The sequence below is a fragment of the Neospora caninum genome, chromosome Ia (genome assembly GCF_000208865.1).
Source record: "Neospora caninum Liverpool complete genome, chromosome Ia".
In the NCBI taxonomy this organism is placed as follows: domain Eukaryota; phylum Apicomplexa; class Conoidasida; order Eucoccidiorida; family Sarcocystidae; genus Neospora; species Neospora caninum.
Window position 1 is genome coordinate 85,799 of NC_018385.1, and position 19,632 is coordinate 105,430.

A 19,632-nucleotide genomic window follows, 5' to 3' on the forward strand; every position below is an offset into this window, starting at 1 on the left:
CAAGTTTGCTGATGGACACTCTGGAAATCTTTTTCTGCGACAATGCACATCGTGAAGTTTAACTACGGTGGTTGATGGGACTCCCGGACACCCATCGAATGCGGCACTCCTGCTGGGATGCGGTTCGAGTAACAAATCTCTGGGAGCTGCACGACGGGAAACAATGCCGTTATGAGCATATTGCTCGGCCAAATGTGCGTGTGCAAACTATTCCTGCATTTTCTTCTAGCTAGGGACCCGCTGCGGTGCACTGAGTTATTGCAAACGGGCGCTTGCGCGTTTAGCCATGTGTCGCACACCCTCAAAAATCGCTACAGGATAGAATTGCTTGAGGACTCCCCCCGTCGACGATATTGGACATGCAGTTACAGTACAGTTCACGAGCGCATAGCCAATCGTCTGAGAACCATTTATGAGGGTTGGAGAGAAGTTTTTCTGCTCGGAAGGGCCAACCGCATGAACGTCACGATGTGAAATAGCCTCCGAGTATGTTCCGCGAATAACCTGGGTTGTAAGGTAAGCCTGCATCCGGCACGAGTGACAGGGGCAATCCCCTCACGCGTGTTGCTTTAGGATCAGGAAGGTACCATTAAAAAGTATGGTACCAATTTGGGCGGAATTTGCCTTTGGCAACGTGACTGTACAGCTAAGATGCCACAACTTAGAAGAGCAAGTAAAGCATACCCTTTGCCTGTGTCATTTCTATCACACTGTCACGCAACGACTATGAAGGTCATTTTCTCTACCAACTCATTTTCTCGCGTCGCGTTTCTAGCTTCCTAACTCATCCGCGGCAATAAGAAGACTCTTGAGCCATTGCTGTTCCGCTGTAGCAACCATCGCCGCTTTTTGAGTCACCTTCGTGTCGCCTGAAAATCGCCTGCCACAATATTGCGTCCTAGGCCGTGTGCCACCGTGGCACGGTGATCTGTAGATGAAGCCAGTTCCGTAAGAGGGAAACTTTGCCCGTATCTTACATTCTATTTTGGTTTTGACCGGAACATGTCCATGCTCCACGACGACAGGACTCCCGTGGGGTTTTTCGAACTCTCGGGTGCACGTCCCTCTCCTGGGTGTCCTCACAGGGCTCGTATCCCTCCGGCGGGCACTGCCATGGACAGGATCAAAGGATCCCTCTGTCTCTGAGCGAGAAGAAACCCGAGCGACACTTGATCAAGTTCTGTATATCTTCGGGGAAAAGGTTGAACAGCATGGCGAACACAACTCTTCTTACTTAGCTTGCATTGTCTGGTCTTTGATCTTGACTTTTAGGGAAGCCACCGTTCATCCACATATCACTAAGTGCTCGTTACACGTCAACACTCTAGTCGATGTTTGTGCATCTGTTCAGCGAAAGACTATGCCAGCCACAAATCTGCATTGAAGTAGCGAACATGATCTAATGTCCCGATCCAACAGTCCGCTACTGTGGAAATCTACCTTCGTTTTCGGGGACCGAACGGTTCATGTGCCTAGGTGGCGGTGCGCTGAGGCTGTCACCTTTCCCAAATTTTACGGTGCCTCTGGGCAAAATAGCACGAGACAGTTCCTACGGAACACCATTCTCTCTTGTTCGGCAGACGCACTGCTGAACTGGGTAGCGACGAAACGCTCTGCCGCCTTTTTGTCAATTGTGGTCTCGCAGGGACTGATCAGTGCCTTCATGTGAACTGTCTGCGCTTGAGCCTTCCATTTCTGCAAGGAATGCAGCGTACGACAATATCGTTCGCAGGCACTTGACCCTGTCACACTGAAAGCAGTAAGGGAGATCCTGTGAGTGTCTTGGTGCCGTGACCCTTGAAAATGACCGAGGTAAGCACGACGCACATTCACATTTCATCCAATAGGCACGGGATAGCTTGTTTTCTAACCTGGCAGTCCGCCTTGCTTGTGAAGGCTGTCCGAGGCCCTGGGACCGGATGATCAACTGTAGAACACGAAGTGCAAGCGGAAACGGTGGGGAAAATTCCAGTGTGACGCACGGCTTTCCTACACTTTGCAGTTGTGGAGAAGACTGTGTAATTGGACAGGTGTGTGCGACTCAACTTGGACATTTCTTTTTCCTTCGAGAACCGGGCGTGGAAGAGTGGAGCAGCACATCCATGCTTGTGAACATTTGCCGGCGTGCTCGACTCGTTTCTGAAGTGCAGTGGTCTGGGCTTCGTGCCAGCGATCGAGCGTTTAATCGTTGATGACGACGTCTATGTTAACCCGAGACCGCCTGTTCGCAGATGTTTCTTTATCAGTGTAAATACGAAGTGACACGAGAGTGGAATGCAGAGCTGGCCAAAACAAACGCTACTGAGGAAGATTACTGTCATCGGGTCTATTGTAGTATGTGCGAAATGCTATAGTCGCCAGCAAACAGGAAGAGCTTTTCGGGAAGATGAGCGCCACCTGAGATCAGAATAGCACAGTTCGAGTTCATTACGCGAGTAGCAAGGCGACCAATGAGGGTTTCCTTAAAAGTCAGCAGGCGTCAAATTCCGCACATCCTGTGGAGGTCGAACTGTGGGCAGGGGGCCTGCCGAAATTTTCGCCATCTAGCCTAAACAGCCCGGATTATATTTTGTGCAAGCATTCCAGTCAGTTTCCGAAGCGTGAACATATCAGAGAGAATGTGCTAAACAGATCGCAAGTTGTAATGAGTCCACGTTTTTGCATATTCGGCACTATTTTGCATCCCTGTTCAGTTGCAGCCGACGGCAGGTTTTCAGAGAAAAGCCCACACCGTCGTCGTGTTGGCGTCACCATGATCCGCATCCCCCCTGCATGATCGCTATCTTCAAATCAATGCCGTTTTCTTACTAACCTGGTTTCCAAGAAACGGGGGGCTTCGACCCTCTGGTGCACAAGACATCCTTGTAAAGACGTTCCCACGCCGTGTGTGCCATCGGGAAAACACTGTTCCAGAACCAGAGATATATACCAACGGAGATAGCGTCTCGCTTCAATTGAACAACTTTTCGATAGTCAGATCAGGGCTTCCGGCGCAAGGGTCAGAATGGACCGGCGACCAAAATGAGAGACGTTAGTAGTGCGTAGTGAGGGATTCTGTGGAGCATAGAAAAAGAGACGGGCCCCGTGCGGGGCTGCCAGTGATGTGGCATGGAGAACGATGTTCCATATAGAGGTAGTAAATGCTCCGGTGCAGTGGTCGTCACGTGGTACGGCCCTCTCACAGTTGTAGATTTTCGCTTTAAAAAGTCTATTCTCAGACAGCACTGTAAACGAAAGTGGGGCGGTCGCAGAACTGCCGTGGTGCCCCCGTTTCGCTGCCTTACAGCCTATCCAGCTCATACCGAAGTGTCAAACGTGTCACCGCCAGATTGTCTTCCTTTTGCTTTTGGGCTTGCCTCACTATCTGCATACTGCGGCACCAACATACGGTCCCGCTGCTGCGTCAAGTTTTCTATCCTCGCTTTCGGGGCCGTGCAGTAATAAAGTCGACCATTCTTCGCTCTGGAACCAGCTGTTTCCAAATACCCCTGCGGTTTCACCAAAGGATGGTGCAATTTGCAGTATTGCGAAACCAGTGCTGGTCCGTGGCCCTGGTACAAATTATTTCCTGCGTGTAGCCTAACGACGCGCACGACCTTTTTGAGGTTCGCTGCCCACAGTCTAGTTTTAAAACGCGTGGTTCGTTCACTTTTGGAGGGAACCCTCGACGATTTTTACGTTTCATAGGCATGTAGTGCTTCAGTCGAGCATGGGGTTGTTTCGCAAACGACGCAGTAATGGTCCGGCCTTTCCGAACCAGGTTTGTGCCCGATCAGGCAGCGTTTGCTGCAACAATCCGGCCTACGGTGGGCCACATCCACCCCCTCCGACCCGGCCTCCTCCTCACGGGTGCCAGATTCCGGCCGACAGCCTAGCATCTTCCGATGGCCCCAGGCACTCACGTTCTGCACATTCTTCTTCACTTCGTCCATCTGATGTGAGAGGCCATGACATTTCACATCCGCGTGGCTGTGTGTCGGGTTCAAGACCTCGCTCGTCGATTCACCGGGGACCTGAATACCACGGGCGTACCTATTCAGGGACTACCGTGTCCCCGGTTCGAGACCAAGGAAAGCAGCCGCCTCCAAGGGCGCACCAAGCGTACCGAGCGTCTCCGGAACCTTGCCTACTACAGAGAGAGTGGAATGACTTGCGATCACCCGGAAGTGCTAGGCATCTTTCTTCCCATCACTCTAGCAAGTCACCTAAACATCTTATAAGAGGTCACCAGGGGAATGGTGACAGGAGGCAGTTTCACCAACACACTCATCGGGTTGACAAATTCTCTCCAACGCCCCCCACTGGATCAATCAGGCACCGGCCGTCCAGTGCGTCTAGAAATCCGTCTTCTCTGCACAGCAGTCACGCAAATTCTTGCTCACACCTGCCTCCATCAGCAAGCAGAAGACCGCAGCCGTCTGGCGCATTCGCTGGATTGGTGGGAGAGCAGAGACAGGCACCTCGCCACGCTTATTCCAAAACGGAAAGTCTCAAACTGCATTCTCAGGTCCCCGTAGGCAAGCGAACGGCTCACATTCATCCTGTCTCGTCACCTTCTACACGCAAGAGGTATACTCATTCAGACAGCTTTTCAGCTGCTGCCACATCGATACAACCGCAAGATGACGTTAACACGCGACACGAGTCTATTCAGAATGGTGGGATCGCAATCGTTCCTAGCTGGCGCCGATTCACAGATTGCTGCGAGGCTGGGAGCATCGATGCTGACCCACCATACACAAATGGGCAAGAAAGAAACCAGATGCACTTGCACTTTTATCAGCCTCCGAAAGCCCCTAGCGTTCCAAGCCAGGCAAACCCTCAGTCAGCGCATCCCCCGCTTGCCACGCAACAGCATTTCAATATCTTCGTTCCTCCAGCTGTGGAGCGGTACATGCCAGGGGGATTAGCCGGATCAGAAATTTTGCTTAGTTCGCGACCGGTCCAGCAGACGGGATACGATCCTCTGGTGAACGCCCTGGTGCAGGAAAATATATACTACCAACAGTTGCTGGCGGAGCAGCAAGAGCAGCTGTCCATGATGGCACCGTATCAAAACATCCAATGCTCTCCGTTCTGGAGTGAGCCAGAACCATACTGGCACAGTGGGACAACATACGGCAACTACTTTTGCTCGCCAGGAGCATGCTGGCAGGTCGATGAAGACGAGGTTATCCAGAATGAGGAATGGTCTTACTGAGAGGGTTGGCCCCGGCCTCGCTACGTGCTGCAACAGGCTCCCCCTAAGGATGTGATCTTACATGAAGCGTCCATGCCACTCAGAATGGATGCCCGGTAGGCAAATTTATATACGCTGGAACGCAGAACAGCCAATGGTCGGAGCACCACACCTCAAACTTCGCCTGCTTTGGAAATATGGATATCCGTTTTAGCTGGTGAGCGACTCCTGCATGATAGTAGCTATACTGTGTGTGAATCTTTCCAGGAGCACTACGGCTTAGGGATGGAGTAGATGGCTGAGCACAACGCGAAGAAGTTACAAGACCCGCAATCTAAGAGCGATGTGTGCCACATTTCGCGTGATCTCCCTTGACGTTTAGAGACATTCCAAACGCGCGCTCGCCGAGTGCAACGATTTCAGTGAATCGTCTTTATACTAGAGTATGAAAAAGCGCTTGCCACTTCCTACTTCCGTCTCGGTTCAAGGCTTCCTACAGTCCGATGACAGACATAATTCGTGAGCCGGTATTACGTGTTCCCCGGAAAAATTAGTGCTCGTCACGGTGAACTGGACACTGGTCCATCGTTTTCACGGTGCACTTCTCTCGTCTCTCATCAGCGCAGCATCGTTCTCTATGATTTATGCTGCTCTAAATCAGTAGTGGCGAGTCTGCGTTTTGCGGTCGCAACTCGAGATTCACGGGCGTGAAACACCTGTCTGGTTCGAGGCAAACTTATTTTCGTGTGCTTGCATTTAATCCGCTTTGGAAGCCTGAAAATCGCACTCTTTCAAGAGAAATGTCGCCACCTGAGCCCGCTACAGATCGATCCACACCCAAACCACTGGCTTTTCCCCTGACTCTCCAGACCTTTTTCAGCGACGATAAACTTTTTTTGGAAACTCACGGGGCCGTCTCAGTGAAATCGTCTTCTTTCTCCTGGGTATACTGGCCATAGAGAAGGCATCCACAAGTATCACGAAGGCCAAGATTTTCTCTGTAGCCAGCGTTTCGTAGGTGTAGAATATGCCGGCAATCTGGATACCCCAGTTTCGCGACACGACTGTACGCCGCTACGCTGTCGCAAAAAAGGGGCGGCTCCAACGTGTGCACTCTGAAAAACTTTACTCATTCGTTTCTTCCCACCTCCTCGCACCCTTGTTTCATGCACTACGTCAGTTTCTTTGACATATTTAATCATGAAAACTTTTTAAATTCCATCAAACCGGTGGGAAGCGAAGAATTGCGCGCGCACCACCAGACTCATTCCCGCTCTACCCTCGCCTCCACTTGCTCGCTTGTAAAAAAGAGTACTGCGGTCCCATAGTCGAGTGAAATTCCGGTTAACCTCTCTGAGCAAAGATCCTGCTCAAAAGTTCCCCTGCTGCTGAACTAACAGCACGCCTAGAATACGAAGTCAAGCATGCACATCTCTTTTCCCAGGCAGAAGCGCAACTTCCGATAGTTGAGTTAGGATTCAACCTGCTCGGTATCCACTTTATGGGTTGACGCTACTCTGGCCACTTTGAGATCTATTAGGTTTTCTGCTGGGCTTCGCCGTAATCCATTAACAAAGATCGAAACGCGTAGTTTTTCTGTTTTCGTCTGCTATTCCCGTTTGGTAAGGCTATCCTTGTTTAGTAGAATGGACCGAAGATCCGACAGCTGTTCTATAGCGTCCTCTTTGCTCGAGATATGCGGCGACAACAAATAGCCTGGACATTAGTCAAGGTGTCGATCTCCTGTTCCAGCTGGACCAGCGTGCCGATGGATCAGATTGTACGGTGCTACGGACCTCATCACCTGCTGGATAAGTTCATCTTTGCCCCGGCCTGAAATCATCACAAACGGAATTTTTCCGATCAGTCAGCCCCACTGCACCAGGTCCGCTCACGGTGGAGTCAACTGTGACTTATCCTGTATTTTACTCATGCCAAAGTAGAAATCAGTTATTTATGACATTAGGCAACACTTGCATTGTTTGGCGCACGAGGGAGCAGAGGCACCGTTTCGCACACTTGTTCCCAAGCTAGAAAATGCGGGATGGACCACCTCCGTATTGCTCACGATACTACTCTGATGGCAGTACAGCGGAGGCTTACAGGGTGCTGCGGATCGGCGGCTGAAAATGTGCAAAAAACGCAAACGAAATTTTTTTCTCCCTAGCCTAGACGCTCGCAGATCACGGACGAACCCGCTAGATGTGTGACAGGTGTCGAGAAGGCGCACGGCTACTACATTTATCTCTTGGTTTTTGACGTTCGCTTGTTCTGAGGAGAGAAAGCACACAGGAATGACAGTGATCAGCACGTCTCTTTCATACTTGAAAACAGAAGAACGAGCTAGCTATCCCGTCTTACTGCGAATACGATAGGAGCAGAATAGTGAAATAATGCGCATATCAAAACATCGCTTTATTCACGTAAATGCACGTTTAAACGGCACCGGCTTACCAAGCAAGAAGTTTACCTTTTCGTCTGCATGTTGAGGGGACTCTTGCTGTGTCTCGTGAAGCTCCATAGCAAGAAAGCGAGAATGGGAAATTCCCGAAGAAGCATTAGCGTCCCCTCGGATGGCTGCGGCAGAGTCCTTTTCTGGAGCGAAGACAGGGAGGCACATCACTCTTCTTCGCTCTCGTGCTCATTTCTTCCTTCGCCATCCTGGCAGAGACAGACTCAGTGTGTGCTACAGCCTTGTGGAGCTGCCTTCTTCGGTGTGACCCCGCCGCCCTTGTCAAAACTCGTGTCTGACGGTTCCCCAAATTGCAAACTCGCCTGTACGTGCGAGTTTACAAGGTCAAGGATACGTTTCTCTTCTCTCGAGAATATTTGTGAGGGCCATTACTTCCGAGAAGGTTCATTTCCAGTCACGTCTTTTTATGACCCAGCTTGTATCGCTCAGCCATCCACATGGTGCCTTCAGCAACACACACTGAGCGAAGAAGAGCCCGTTTCGTTGCTCATCTGTCAAGAAAGACGCAAACCGGACACGAAACTGCTTCAGCTTTCTGCCGATGATCGCCGAGGCAATTGTCAGTCCCCCCTGCCTTCCTCTCCGCCGTCTGCTTCCCGAGAAGAAAGCTCTTTCTTTTCTGTAAAACATGGTAGCAACTGCCACAAAGAGAGAACGGTTTTGCGTTTTCCCTCCACCTCGCTTGAGCTGAACGATGAATCACACGAAACCCGACTCCTGCTCCGGGGCAGGAAGAATGGAAGAGACACTTCTCCTCTGAATCCCGTAAATAAAGGAACGCCTGAAGCATGTCCTCGCCTATCCGAAACACAACTGCTGGAGCCACCCCTTCCCCATTCCTTCTCTTCGATTGTTTTTCCTTCGCTTTCCTCTCTCGCCCGCTGTCCAAGTCCAAGCGCCTTAAGAAAGAGGCTATCTTCGGGGGAGGAGGATGAAGCACTCCAGCCGTTGTCGGCAGTGAAGAAAAAGTTTTTGCGATCTTTGTCTTTCACGCCTCTGCAGTGGGAGGATGCAAACCCAGCTTTCTCTTCTCGACCTTCTCTCTCGTTTGTGGGTCTCGGCGGCGAAGAGACGACAGTTGTGCCCTTAGGAAGCGCGGCGGAGCGCGAAAAAAACCAGGATATTCTGGTGTGTTCTGGAGGCGCGAAAAAGTTCGAGAGGGAAAGTAAGGGATCAAAACAGGCAAAAAGGAGACTGACGACAGAGGCGACAACCATGGAGTGGAGGCAAAACAGTCACAGGGAAGTCAGGAGACGAAAAAGATCTCCTCTCCTTATTCTGTCGTCGCGCAGGCCGAAGCGCAAGATCGAGGGCGAAGCGTCGACCTTTGGAAAAGCAGAGACGAAAGCAGTAGACCAGATGCAAACCAATAGCTTTGACCACGCTCGAATGTTTCCGTCGCTCTTTTCTCGTCTTTCTTCGCGTTTCTCTTCGCCTTCGCCACGAACCTTGAAGTACGGCAATGTTTTCGAATCTTCGCCTTCTGCCTTCTCACCTCTCTCGTCCTCTTCGCCATCCTCGTGTTTGTCATCATCTCCTCTTCACTCCCGCGGATGCTGTCCGAGTGAGGCGTCTGCCTCGCAAGAGCCAACAGAGGGAGAAGGAAAGGAAGAGAGGCATGCACTTGCTTTCTTCCCCAAGAACTCAAACGCCCATCTGCCGGAGACGCCGAGAACGAACGGAAGCACCGAGGACACAGATCTAGGAAAGCCTGGAGAAAAGGCCTCCCTCGTTTCACATGAATACTCCGCTTCATCTCCGTGTTCGCCTTCTGCCGCGTCGGGTTCAGCAGTGGCACATGAAGAACACGTGTCTTCCTCTCGTGCACGTAGGGAGAAAGAAGCGGGCGTAAACGCTGAGGGCGAGATGGGATCAATCAAGAAAACGGAAGCGATGCCTGGGCCGCAGAGATCGGCCTGCCGGTGCGAGTGCCAGGGGCCAGAAGACCCGCGAGAAGAGGAGCTCCAGGCAAACAACGAACCGCCGAGAGAACGGGAGATCTCGCGATCTCCCTTGTATTGGCAGTTGCCCCGTACGCTCCAGGAGGGTCACAGGACAAGCGCAAAGTATGAAACAAAGTGTAAATACGCACTGGAAGCTCTGTCGTCCCTGTCGGCCACTTCCCTCTCCTCTTGTTCTTTCGGCTTCGACGAGACGCTCGTGAACCGAGACAGCGAGATTCCTCTCGCCGACCTTCTCCCCTCAAGTAGTCAACCCATCGCAGGGTTCCTTACGTCCGCGGAAGGAAGTCTTCACATCCCGGAAACGCACGACAAAGCGAGCGTAACCGCCTGCTTTTCCGTAGCCTTTCCTCCTGCCTTTTCTTCTAGCAGTGCTTCTGGGGACGTTTGTTCTTCGTCGTATTCCCCGCCTCTCTTGGCCTCTCCCACTTCGACGTCTGCCTCATCCTCTTGTCCTTCTTCGCCTTCCGCGAAGGACGAGGGAGAAGAGCACACAGACGGCGATCGCCAGGGCGAGACGGAAGATAGAGCGCGACGCAGCGAAGAGAAGCCAGTGAGGCACAGGCGCCGCGGAGTCGAGCCCCCACCGACCCGACGACAACAGGAATCCGCCTGTCTCCTTTTTGTCGACGCACCGTCTCCTTCGAGGGCGTCTCTCCAGTATCACGCTCAACACGTCGCAGCACTGTCTCTTCCCCACAAAGCACGGCCACCGTGTAGGGCACACAGACGTTCGCTTTCTGCCTCTGCGTGTGTCGCCCCTTCCGTGCGCCCGTCGCCTTCGTCTCCCTCGTGCCGCACTGGAGAAGGCAGGCGAACGGAAAAGGCCCAAGGGCCGCCTTCTTCCGGGCGCTCCCGAGGTGCCCGGGATCGGGCGTCCCTCGGCAGTTCTTCTCCACCCTCCTCGCAGGCCGCTGCTGCTTCCTTGTCATCACCGGTCCAGGCCCCGGAGGCGAGCGGAGCCCGAGATCGCATGCAGCTACCTTCTCCGCCCCGTCATCACCCTGAACACGGACACGCCTACAGCAACGAAGATCTTTCGATTTGCAGGCGCCCGTGCCCGTTTCAAAGTGACAAAGCGTTTCCGGAGATCGGAAAAGCGTGGAGCAGCTGCGCGTCTCAAATTCGGAGCACGCCCAAGAAGACCCCGGCCGCTTCGAATTCCTTGGCGTCCGCGCCTCTCTCTGCTTCGCTCAGTTCCTCTTCCGGGGAGGCATGGCTGGCGACGAGCGACGCTCGCGGCGCTTCAACTTTGCCTTCTCCCTCTTTTCCACAAACAGCGAGCGTTTCCCCGGCTGCTTCTTCAGTTTCTAGCTCCCGCGGCTCGGCGTATGCTCTCCCGCAAAAGACAAGTTCTGCGTCGACTTCTGCTTCTCCGCATGCCTCGGCTTCTCACTCTTTCTCGTCGCTGGCGTCGTTGCCACTGGTCCTGTCGCCGCCCTCGCTGTCTCCGTTCGTCTCGCTTCGAACCACGGACGCTCCTTCGCTGCCTCGGGGCGAGGCAGACGAGGCACGACCTGGCCGAGAAACGCCCTCGCCGCCCCTTCCCGTCTCGCCACGTTTCGAAGGCAATCCCACGGCGCGGAAAACGGGCGAAAGCCTCTGTGGCGTGGCGTCCGCTTCACCTGCTCGCCCGCGCCCCGCAGCGTCTCTATCGCCCTCCTCTCCCTCGAGCCCTTCTCACTCTTTGGGCCTTGCCTCTTCTTGTCACTCGACGGGGCCTTGTAGCCCCCATAGGGGTGTTGAGAAGCCCGAGCCGTGGCGCGGACAGCGCATGGAACATCGCACTGCAGGCGCTGAGCAGCTAAGATGCCAAGACGGCCGAGACGAATCGCAGAGAGAGCGAGACTCGCATGCTTCCTCTGCGTCGCACCCGATGCGATTCAGCCTCTCTCCACCTGCGGCTCCGCCGCACTCCCCTGTTCCCTCTTCATCGCTTCCCCCTGCTGTATCAAGTCTTGCTTCCCACTTGACGCCTTTTCCTTCCGTCTCACCGATTTCTCTCTCTTCCCCTGCGATGGAAAACCTTCGAGTGCTAAAGCCTGAGCTCGGTCACCGCCACATGGAGTCTCAGGGGACGTCTCTCTTTGCTCTGTTGTGCGCTGAGAATCTCCCGACCTTGCTCGGGGCGACGCCGCCTGCGGCCTCTTGCCTCTCGACGGCGTCTGCCTCGGTTGCCGCTTCGGGAGTGCACTCACACGCGCGGCTGCTGTCTCCTGCACTGCACTCCCTCCTCCGCGACGCAACCGACTGGCAAAGACAGTCGGGCTCACCTTTTCCTTCTTCCCACGCAGACGCCTCCAGGGTTTTGCTCGCCACACACAGCGGCCACGGACGAGGCCCAGAATCTCTGCCTTGCTTCGCTTCGCCTTGTCTCGGGCCGGTTGGTTCCCAAACAAGTTCGACTTCGCCCTTTCCTGCTGCCGCTCTCGGGCCTCTCGCATCCCTCGCGTCTCCCAGCCAGGCCGTGCCCGACGCTCTCCGCGTGCTCCTTTCTCGCCTGGTCCAGCCTGTTGCTTCAGGGCGGTCGGACAAGGCAAGCTCCACACCCACAGCCTCGACTGAGGCAAAGACTGGAGAAGAAGGCCTTTTGCGTGAGAGCCGCCGATTCGCCGAGACAGACGCGCACGTGGGATTGGGCGGTCTTTTCCCGGAAAGACGCGACGCGTGGACAAGAGACTCACATCGACCTTTAGAGTGCACCCGTCCAGCTCCTACAGCCTCCTCTTCAGAAAACATCTCGCGAGAATGCCTACCAGGCGAGAAGATGATGGAGTCAGAAAGGAATAATCAAAAGACGAAACCCGACGTTCTCGCTTCCCAAATACATGCCGTTGGAGCCGACAGCAAGTCCGCTGAACAACAAACCGAGGCGCAACGCGCTGGAGACAACGCAGCCGCCTCGGAGTCCAGTGCAACTCCTCACAGCTCTTTCTCACCACTCGTCCCTCGTGGTATCTCGCTTTCTTCCTTCTCTGCCCTCTCTCCTCCAGTCGTGCCTCTACAGCCATCTGGAGAAGGCGGGACGGGGCGAAGCCGGCAAGACCCGCCGGAACGCGACCAATGGGGGGAAGGCGCGCGGAAGCGAAAGCGCGAATTGGAAAACGAAGATCGACGAAAACGCGACTTGGGCTCGCAGCCGAGTTGCGCTCCGCTGGAAAGCCAGGAGGGAGGCGTGTCGGCACTTCCCTGCGTTGAAACATCTGGGAAAAGTAAGGTCGTCTTCCAAGACGCCCACGGCCGTTCGATCGATCCTGGTGAGGGCGGCGAAGAGAAGGCGAACGCGTCCACGCGGTCGCTTCCCGGTAGCGCTGTGAAGCCAGGAGGCGAGACGTGCCGCGGTGAACGGAGGGAGAGACGCAGCGACAGGCGCGCTGAGGAGGAAGGACACGACGAATGGGGAGAGGACTTCGAAAGAGCGAACAGAAGGTGGGAGGGGCGAGGAATCTGTGATCGCTTGCAGGCAACACGGGAAGACGTGAGAGAGTGCCGCGAACCAGAGAGGGGAGGGCGCGAAAAAACGGGCGAGGAAAGCGACGCAAAGAGGGAAGGAGGGACACAGAGAGAAGGAGAGGTCGGAGACAGGTACGGGAACCAAGGCGAGAGAGAGAACGCAGGGGAACACGGACGTTTGAGGACGAGGAAGAAGGGAAACACTTCTCAGTACTTTGCAGGAGACAACGGCGAAGAAGGAAAATCCAAACTGGCCGGCTGCAGAGAGAAAGAAAAGCCGATGGGCAGCCAGGCAGGAAGAGATCGTCGGCCAGAAGAAATCAGAGGAGACGTCCCAGAGAAGATCCTCCAAAACTACCAGCCTCTGCTTCTCTTTCTTCTTCAGCAGGCTCAAAGGGAGGTTCTTTCGCAGCAAGAGAAGAATAGGGCCCAGTTTTTCCCCGACTTTCTCTCCCGCCAACAAAGCGAAGACGATCGAACAAGAAGGCCCGACGATCAGGGCTGCTGCTTGTCCATTCCTTCTCTCTCTCCTCCCCCTTCTTCTCCTCCTCTTTCTCTTATGTCCTCTCCTCCGTCCTCTTCTCTCCCTTCTCCTCTCCCTTCTCCTCCTTCTTCTTTTCCTTCTTCTCTTCCTTCTTCTCTCTCTGCTCTTGGGGTATCCTGGACTTCCTCGTCTCTCACCTCCAGCCTGGCTTCTTCCGTTTCTTCTCTCAATTCGACTCTGGTTTCACCCCTTTTCCCCGCCCTCTCCTCTTCTTCCTTGCTTCCCGTCCTTTCTTCTTCCCTCCTCTCGTCGTCTCTTTTTCCTTCGCTCGCAGCTGCGCCCGTCAGCGCGGCTCTTCAGGGTAGACGCGAAGAACTACAGGGGAGTGCGAAACCGCTTTCGCGTTTCCATCTCTCCGAGAGAAGTCCCTCGATCTCTGCTTCTTCGGTGGCGCAGCCCTCTTTCTTGCCGGCATTTCTTTCGCCTCTCACCTCTTCTGCCTCGCCTCCTGCGACGCTCCCTTCTCTTCTAACGCCTCCACTCGTTTCACAGTACCCGACTTCTTCGGCGATTTTGTCTTCGCCTTCCCTCAAGTTTACTCCTTTTTCGAGCTCGCCCTACCGTCCTGCCTCGCCGCCATTTCGCGCGTCTCGGCCTTTTGCCGCCGCACCAGCTGCCTCCGCTGCAGCGCCTGCGTCGAACCCTCTCGTGGTCCCCCCAGCCTCGCCTTCTCTTGCGTCTTCCTTCCCCGCTTCTCCTCCGTCCGCGTCGCTCCCCCCAGGCCTGCACCACCCGCGCACATGCGCCGTCCCCTCGTTCGCGTCACCCGCATTTTCTCTTCTTCCCTTTCCGTCGCCGCTGCCTGCGGAGAGCTATTCGCACTTGCTTGGCACTGGGTTGTCGCATTCCAGGACGCATGCGCGCGCGCCGACGCGGGGCCGAAGGAGAAAGGAAATCCAGAAACACCACGCGTTCGACATGCGACAGGACGACAGCAGTGGCTCTTTGGACCACGACCCCTCGCGCCTTTCTTCCTGCCTCTCTTCTTCTGTCCTCTCTCCAACCTACCCGGATCACAATCTCTCTTCCGGTTCGCTGCCGTTTCCTGTCAGAGCTTCTGTCTCGTCTCTAGGGGCTGCCCCTGCAGCCTGGTCGCCGACGCCCTATTCGTCAGCCTCTTCGGCATTCGGGCGAAGTTCTTCCTCTTCCTCACTCTCCACGCCAGGCTCTCATGCCTCGTCCTCTGCATCCCCATCCCGTCTTGCCTGTTTTTCGCCCTCGACTGCTTCCTGCTTCCGTCCTCTGTGTTCGCCAGCAGGCGCTCCTTCCTCTTTCATAGAACCAAATTCCTCCGCCTCTACTTCCTCGTCTCCAGGCTCTTCCACCGCGCCTTCTTCTTCCCCGTCTCCAGGCTCTTCCACCGCGCCTTCTTCTTCCCCAGCCTCCTCGGCCTCCTCGGCCTCCTCTCCGCCTGGTTCCAGTCTTCCTTGTCCCCTTTCCTCCCCTGCCTCGTTTTCGTCGTCTTCCGAGCTGCTTTCCTCGTTTTCTGTGCCATCTTTGTCGCGTTCTTCTTCGCTCTCTTCTCTCGCCTCGTCCTTCTCTTCGCGACAAAGCGGGCTCCAGGCAGGCCGCCGCCCGGCCTCTGTCGGCCCTGAAGTGGTTCCGCAAAGCGCGTTGAAGAAGAGAAAACGAAAAAGAGAAAAACCGCATCCAACGGCAGCTGAGACGCCTGCCTCGGATTCTGCTGTCCTCAGGCTTTCCACCTCGACAGAAACGGCTGAGGGCGACAAGCTGCAGAACGGCGGCGCCACGAGCGACGAGACGCCAAGAGAGCTTTCGCAGTTTCACGAACCGCCCCTCAGCCGACACGTTCCTCTCACTTTCGTTCCCTCCAAACGCAAACCGCACGGCAGCTCGGCGGTCCCCGAGAAAAGGCAGAGAACCGCACTGGATGCCTCGCCTCGCAGGTTTTCTGTTCTGGCCTCGCCCTCCGCCCCCACTTGGTCTTCCTCTGCTTCCTTCAGCTGCAACGCGGAGAATTCTGCGAACAACAAAACCGCTCGCTGGCTGCGTCCCGTCGCCGGCGGGTCGGGTCCTCTCGTGGGGTTTCCCCCTGCGCCTCCTCTTTTTTCTGCCTCCGCTCGCTCATGTGTTTTCTCTCCCCAGAAATCCTCAACTTCTCTCCTCCCTTCCGCCTCGCTTTCCTGCGCGTCCTCCTGTCTTTCTCCCCAGCCTGCGCCGCCATCTTCGCAGTCCTGCGCTTCAAAGTTTGTTCCGTTGCCGCCCTCGGATCTTTCCGGTTCTTCTCTTCCCGCCCCCGCGTCCCCGTGCGCTTCCTCCAGTTGCCTGCGACTGCACTCTCAGGCCTGCCACGTGCTCCCAGACGCATCCTCTTGTCCTGGCAGCGAGATATCAACGCGTCTCCCTGTCTCCGATGCGCCTCCTGTTTCTTCCTCACAGCCTTGCTCTCCTTTCCAGTGCGCTTCTTCCTCGGTCGCCTCGCCTTTGTCTTCTCGTGCACCCTGTGCTGTTCGGCTGCACACTGGCGCCTCCCCGAAGGATTCTGTGCCGAGACAGAACGACAGCAGTTCCAAAACGGCCTCTTGTGCCCGTATACTCTGCGAGCGGTCCGCGTCCTCGCCGGATTTCCGCCTTCCCTCTTCTGATTCGTCCACTTCTTCCGCCCGTGCAAAGGAAAGAACTCTCCTTTTGCCGCCGGCTTCTCTGTCTCCCGCCGGTTCGGTCCCCTGTCCGCCTGTCCTGGCGCGAGCCACGCGTGTCGGGCATCCACTTTCGTCTCCTCGCGAGGCTTCGCCCTCGTCGCGTGCGCCCCCATGCTCTTCAGTTTCTCCTTCACAGCTTGCGACCGCCAAAGACGAGAATGAGGAAATGGGAAAAAGCTCCCGAATTCGCCAACAGGAGGTTGTGCGACAGAGGGCGACAGAAGGGTGGAAGACGGAGCGAGAAGAAGGCCAGGAAGACGCGGAGGGAGGAAGAGAACAAAACAGGCAGCCCACAGAAACGCGACATCCAGAAGAGAGGCTGCCGGAAATGTGTCAGTGGAAGGGGGACGGGAGAGACAGAGAGACAGGACGAGGCGTTTACGAGGAGAGCAAAGTGCGAAAAGTTGGGAGTCTGAAGGCTCCCGTGCCGGAGATGTGGAGCCACGCGGGTCGGGTGTACGTACACGAGCGCAGCGCCGAGCAGCCCGCAGAAAAAGAGGGAGAAGGCGCGGCGCCGCAAGACACCGAGACGACGAAGCGAAATGCCTCTGAAGAGGGCGAGGCAGCGAAAGACGCGGAAGGAGAGGCGGGAGAAAGGCAGGACGAGAGAGCGGCAAGGAGCGCGATGCACCCGCTCGGAGTCGAGAGAGAAGACAGGAGAGACGGCAGAGGCGCCGCGTGCGTGAAACTCAGGGACCCGAAGCCGGAGCAGGTGGAACCAGAAGAGGGATGGGAAGACAGGCGTTCACAGAGAAGAAGAAGCGAAGAAGACTGCGCGCAGCAGCGCTGTCTCCATGAGGCGGCGAAACCCGGGAGCAGCGAAAGTGCGGGAAATAGCGTTTCGGCCGCGAGGAGACAGGACGAAGCGAGGGGATCGAGTCCACGGGGGCCGGGAGGAAAAACGGAAATCAAGAAAGGGAAACACATCACGAAAGCAGAAATGCGACTGAAGGCGCCCGGAGACAGTGGCGAAGAAGACGACGCCCGTCAAGCCGTAGCCCCGGGCAGAAGAGGCGTCAGCAGGGACAACGAAGGAAGAGAACGAAGAGACGAGAACGTCCCTGGCACACCGCGAGCGTCCAGGAGGCGCAGGCGGGGCGACGTAGATTTGAAGGAGGCCTCGAGAAGACCCGCGGCCGGAAGAGGAAACGCGGAAGTGCACAGCCTCGAGACGGGGCGCAGTCATGGGTCACGAGAGCGTGCAGTAGACGCTTTTGAAGACGCGCGGACTCCAAAGAAAGAAACGAAAAGCGAAACTCCACATCGCGTTTCTCCGTTGCAGTCCACGCCGTACCTGGCGCGCGAGGCTGCAGGCGATGTGGCGTTCGAGAGGGATGTGTGGAACGGGGTTGAAGAGCGCAGAGTGGAGCTGTACATGGAGGATTTCCGGAACCGGAAAAAAGAAGGAAGCGAGGACCTAAAAGCGAATCGAAGCATCCATGGAAGTCTTCCGACTCCGGAAGGGAGACAAAAGAGAGACGAGTCGCCTATAACAAACAGCAAGAAGCGCATCCTCGCAAAGGCTTCACCGGCTCACCGCCCGAACCACACCGAGGCGCGTTGTCCTGCAGGCGGGGTGGACGGCGAGGAAAAAGATCCCGACGCAGGGGAGGAAGAAAATTTGCACGATGCAGCCTGCGCGAAAGAGGCGAGAGGAAACGCTGCGCGGGAGCGCCGTTTCGAGCGGAGAACGGAGGCGACCCTTGCGCTTCATCGCATGGGATCCGTGTCGCCAAGCAGTGAATCGAGCAGGAGTGGCGAGACGCGACCGAGAGGAGACACAACCGAAAGACCTGAGGGGGAGGATCGCGAGGAGCCTCGGCCTTCGCTGCGTGACGGGCGAAGCGAGGAACTGGAGGCGGAGGCCGCGTGGCAAGAACAGAAGGACAAAGAGACAGTCTCCCGGGACAGCGACGGGCCAAGGCCACGCGCGACAGGCATCGCTGTCGATCAAGAACAGAATGCAATCCCCCCCTGCAGCAGAAAAAGAAGAGCTGGGAGAGAGGAGCGAAGACGTGTCGGAGAAGACGCAAATTCCTCTCGACCTTCCTCCAAGCGCAGAGACTCTAGAGAGCCGAGGGGCAAAGAGAAGAGCGAAGAGACCCGCGAAGCGTGCGAAGAGCGCAGAGGAGGTAAGTCCGACCGCGCAGTTCACAGGCGTTTCGGCGAACGGGGATCGTGACTGGAAAATGAAGAGTGACGCGGACCGAGGGCGGAGAGATGACGCGCTGAGAGGGGGAAACGCGACTCTGGCGACATATTCAGTCGAGAAGACCCGTCACGAAGTCGACCGCAAAGGGAGAAGAGCTGGAGACTTCCATTCGCGAGAGACCGAGAAGGCGGAATCCTATGGCGTGGACGCGTCACGTTGTCGCTTCACCTCAAAAGGAAACAGGAATTCGCAAACTGGAATCGAAGAGCGACGTGCGACGAAGTCGTTCGACCACATCTCCGGTCTTCTCGAAACGTTCATGGGCTGCACATGGAGCTCCCAGAAAAGCGAAACACCGTTTTCCCGGTTTTCGCCGACCTCTTCCCCGTCGTCTTTCTCCGGCGTTTCTCCTTCCTCTCTCTCGCAATCCACTCTGCTTGTCTCTTCCTTTCCGGTATCGCCGCCTCGACTTCTCCCTGTCTGCATGCTATTACCGTCGCTCTGCGCGCTTCCTCACGTTGCGAGGTCGTCAACCCTCAACAGCTTTTGCATTTGGACACCTTTCTCGGCCTGTCCGTTCAGCGTCTTCGTCTCTTCTCTCTGCTTTTCGACCCGCCGCGGGCGCAGGGGGGAAAAGTGCCGACGGGACAACGGCTGAACGGAAGAATGCCAAAGAGCGCGAGGCGTGTGACGGTCGGGCGTTACCCGCGAGGAAGGTTGTTCTCGCGTTTGGAGACCCCAGGAGTCCGCGGTTTCTTTGGCCCTTGCGGGAAACACCCAGAGATGCCTGAGAAAGGCATGTGCCGCGCATCTGTGGGGGTCCGACGAACGGAAAACGTGGAAAGGCGGGGACAAAAGACACAACTGATCATGTCGCTCCTTATTGTCGCTCCACTGTCTCTGCTTGTCGCCACAGATGGAATTCCGATAGGCGGCTACTCGTAGAGAGAGAACGGCCTCCTACGCCTCGAGAAGCGCCGAGAGAGAAGAAGCACAACAACTGCAAGAAGGGGAAAAAACTGATTTCGTCGCCCACCCTTTTCCCACGTTGCCTGACGCTCCAGACTCATCCTGGTCGCAGGAGAGCCTGGACACCTTGAGAAGACTCCAGCGTGGTTCGAGGAGGCGCGGGCGGCCTCGCGTGTGCGCGCCGACGTTCTCTGCTTTTTCTCGAACTCGACAAAGTAGCCGGGTGACAAAATGAGGA

At 55.9% G+C, this 19,632-nt stretch overlaps 2 protein-coding genes across 2 annotated transcripts; both read left to right on the forward strand.

Annotated features, from left to right (window-relative positions):
* Window positions 1-3,709: 3,709 nt before the first annotated feature.
* Window positions 3,710-5,200, forward strand: NCLIV_000070 (conserved hypothetical protein; the record flags this gene model as incomplete). Its single annotated transcript, XM_003879495.1, has 2 exons — window positions 3,710-3,806; window positions 4,920-5,200. 2 exons carry the CDS (start codon window positions 3,710-3,712, stop codon window positions 5,198-5,200), a joined length of 378 nt encoding a protein of 125 aa, XP_003879544.1.
* Window positions 5,201-8,193: 2,993 nt separating this feature from the next.
* On the forward strand, window positions 8,194-18,455 carry NCLIV_000080 (conserved hypothetical protein; the record flags this gene model as incomplete). Its single annotated transcript, XM_003879496.1, has 3 exons — window positions 8,194-8,211; window positions 8,655-8,817; window positions 9,442-18,455. 3 exons carry the CDS (start codon window positions 8,194-8,196, stop codon window positions 18,453-18,455), a joined length of 9,195 nt encoding a protein of 3,064 aa, XP_003879545.1.
* Between the last annotated feature and the right edge of the window lie 1,177 nt (window positions 18,456-19,632).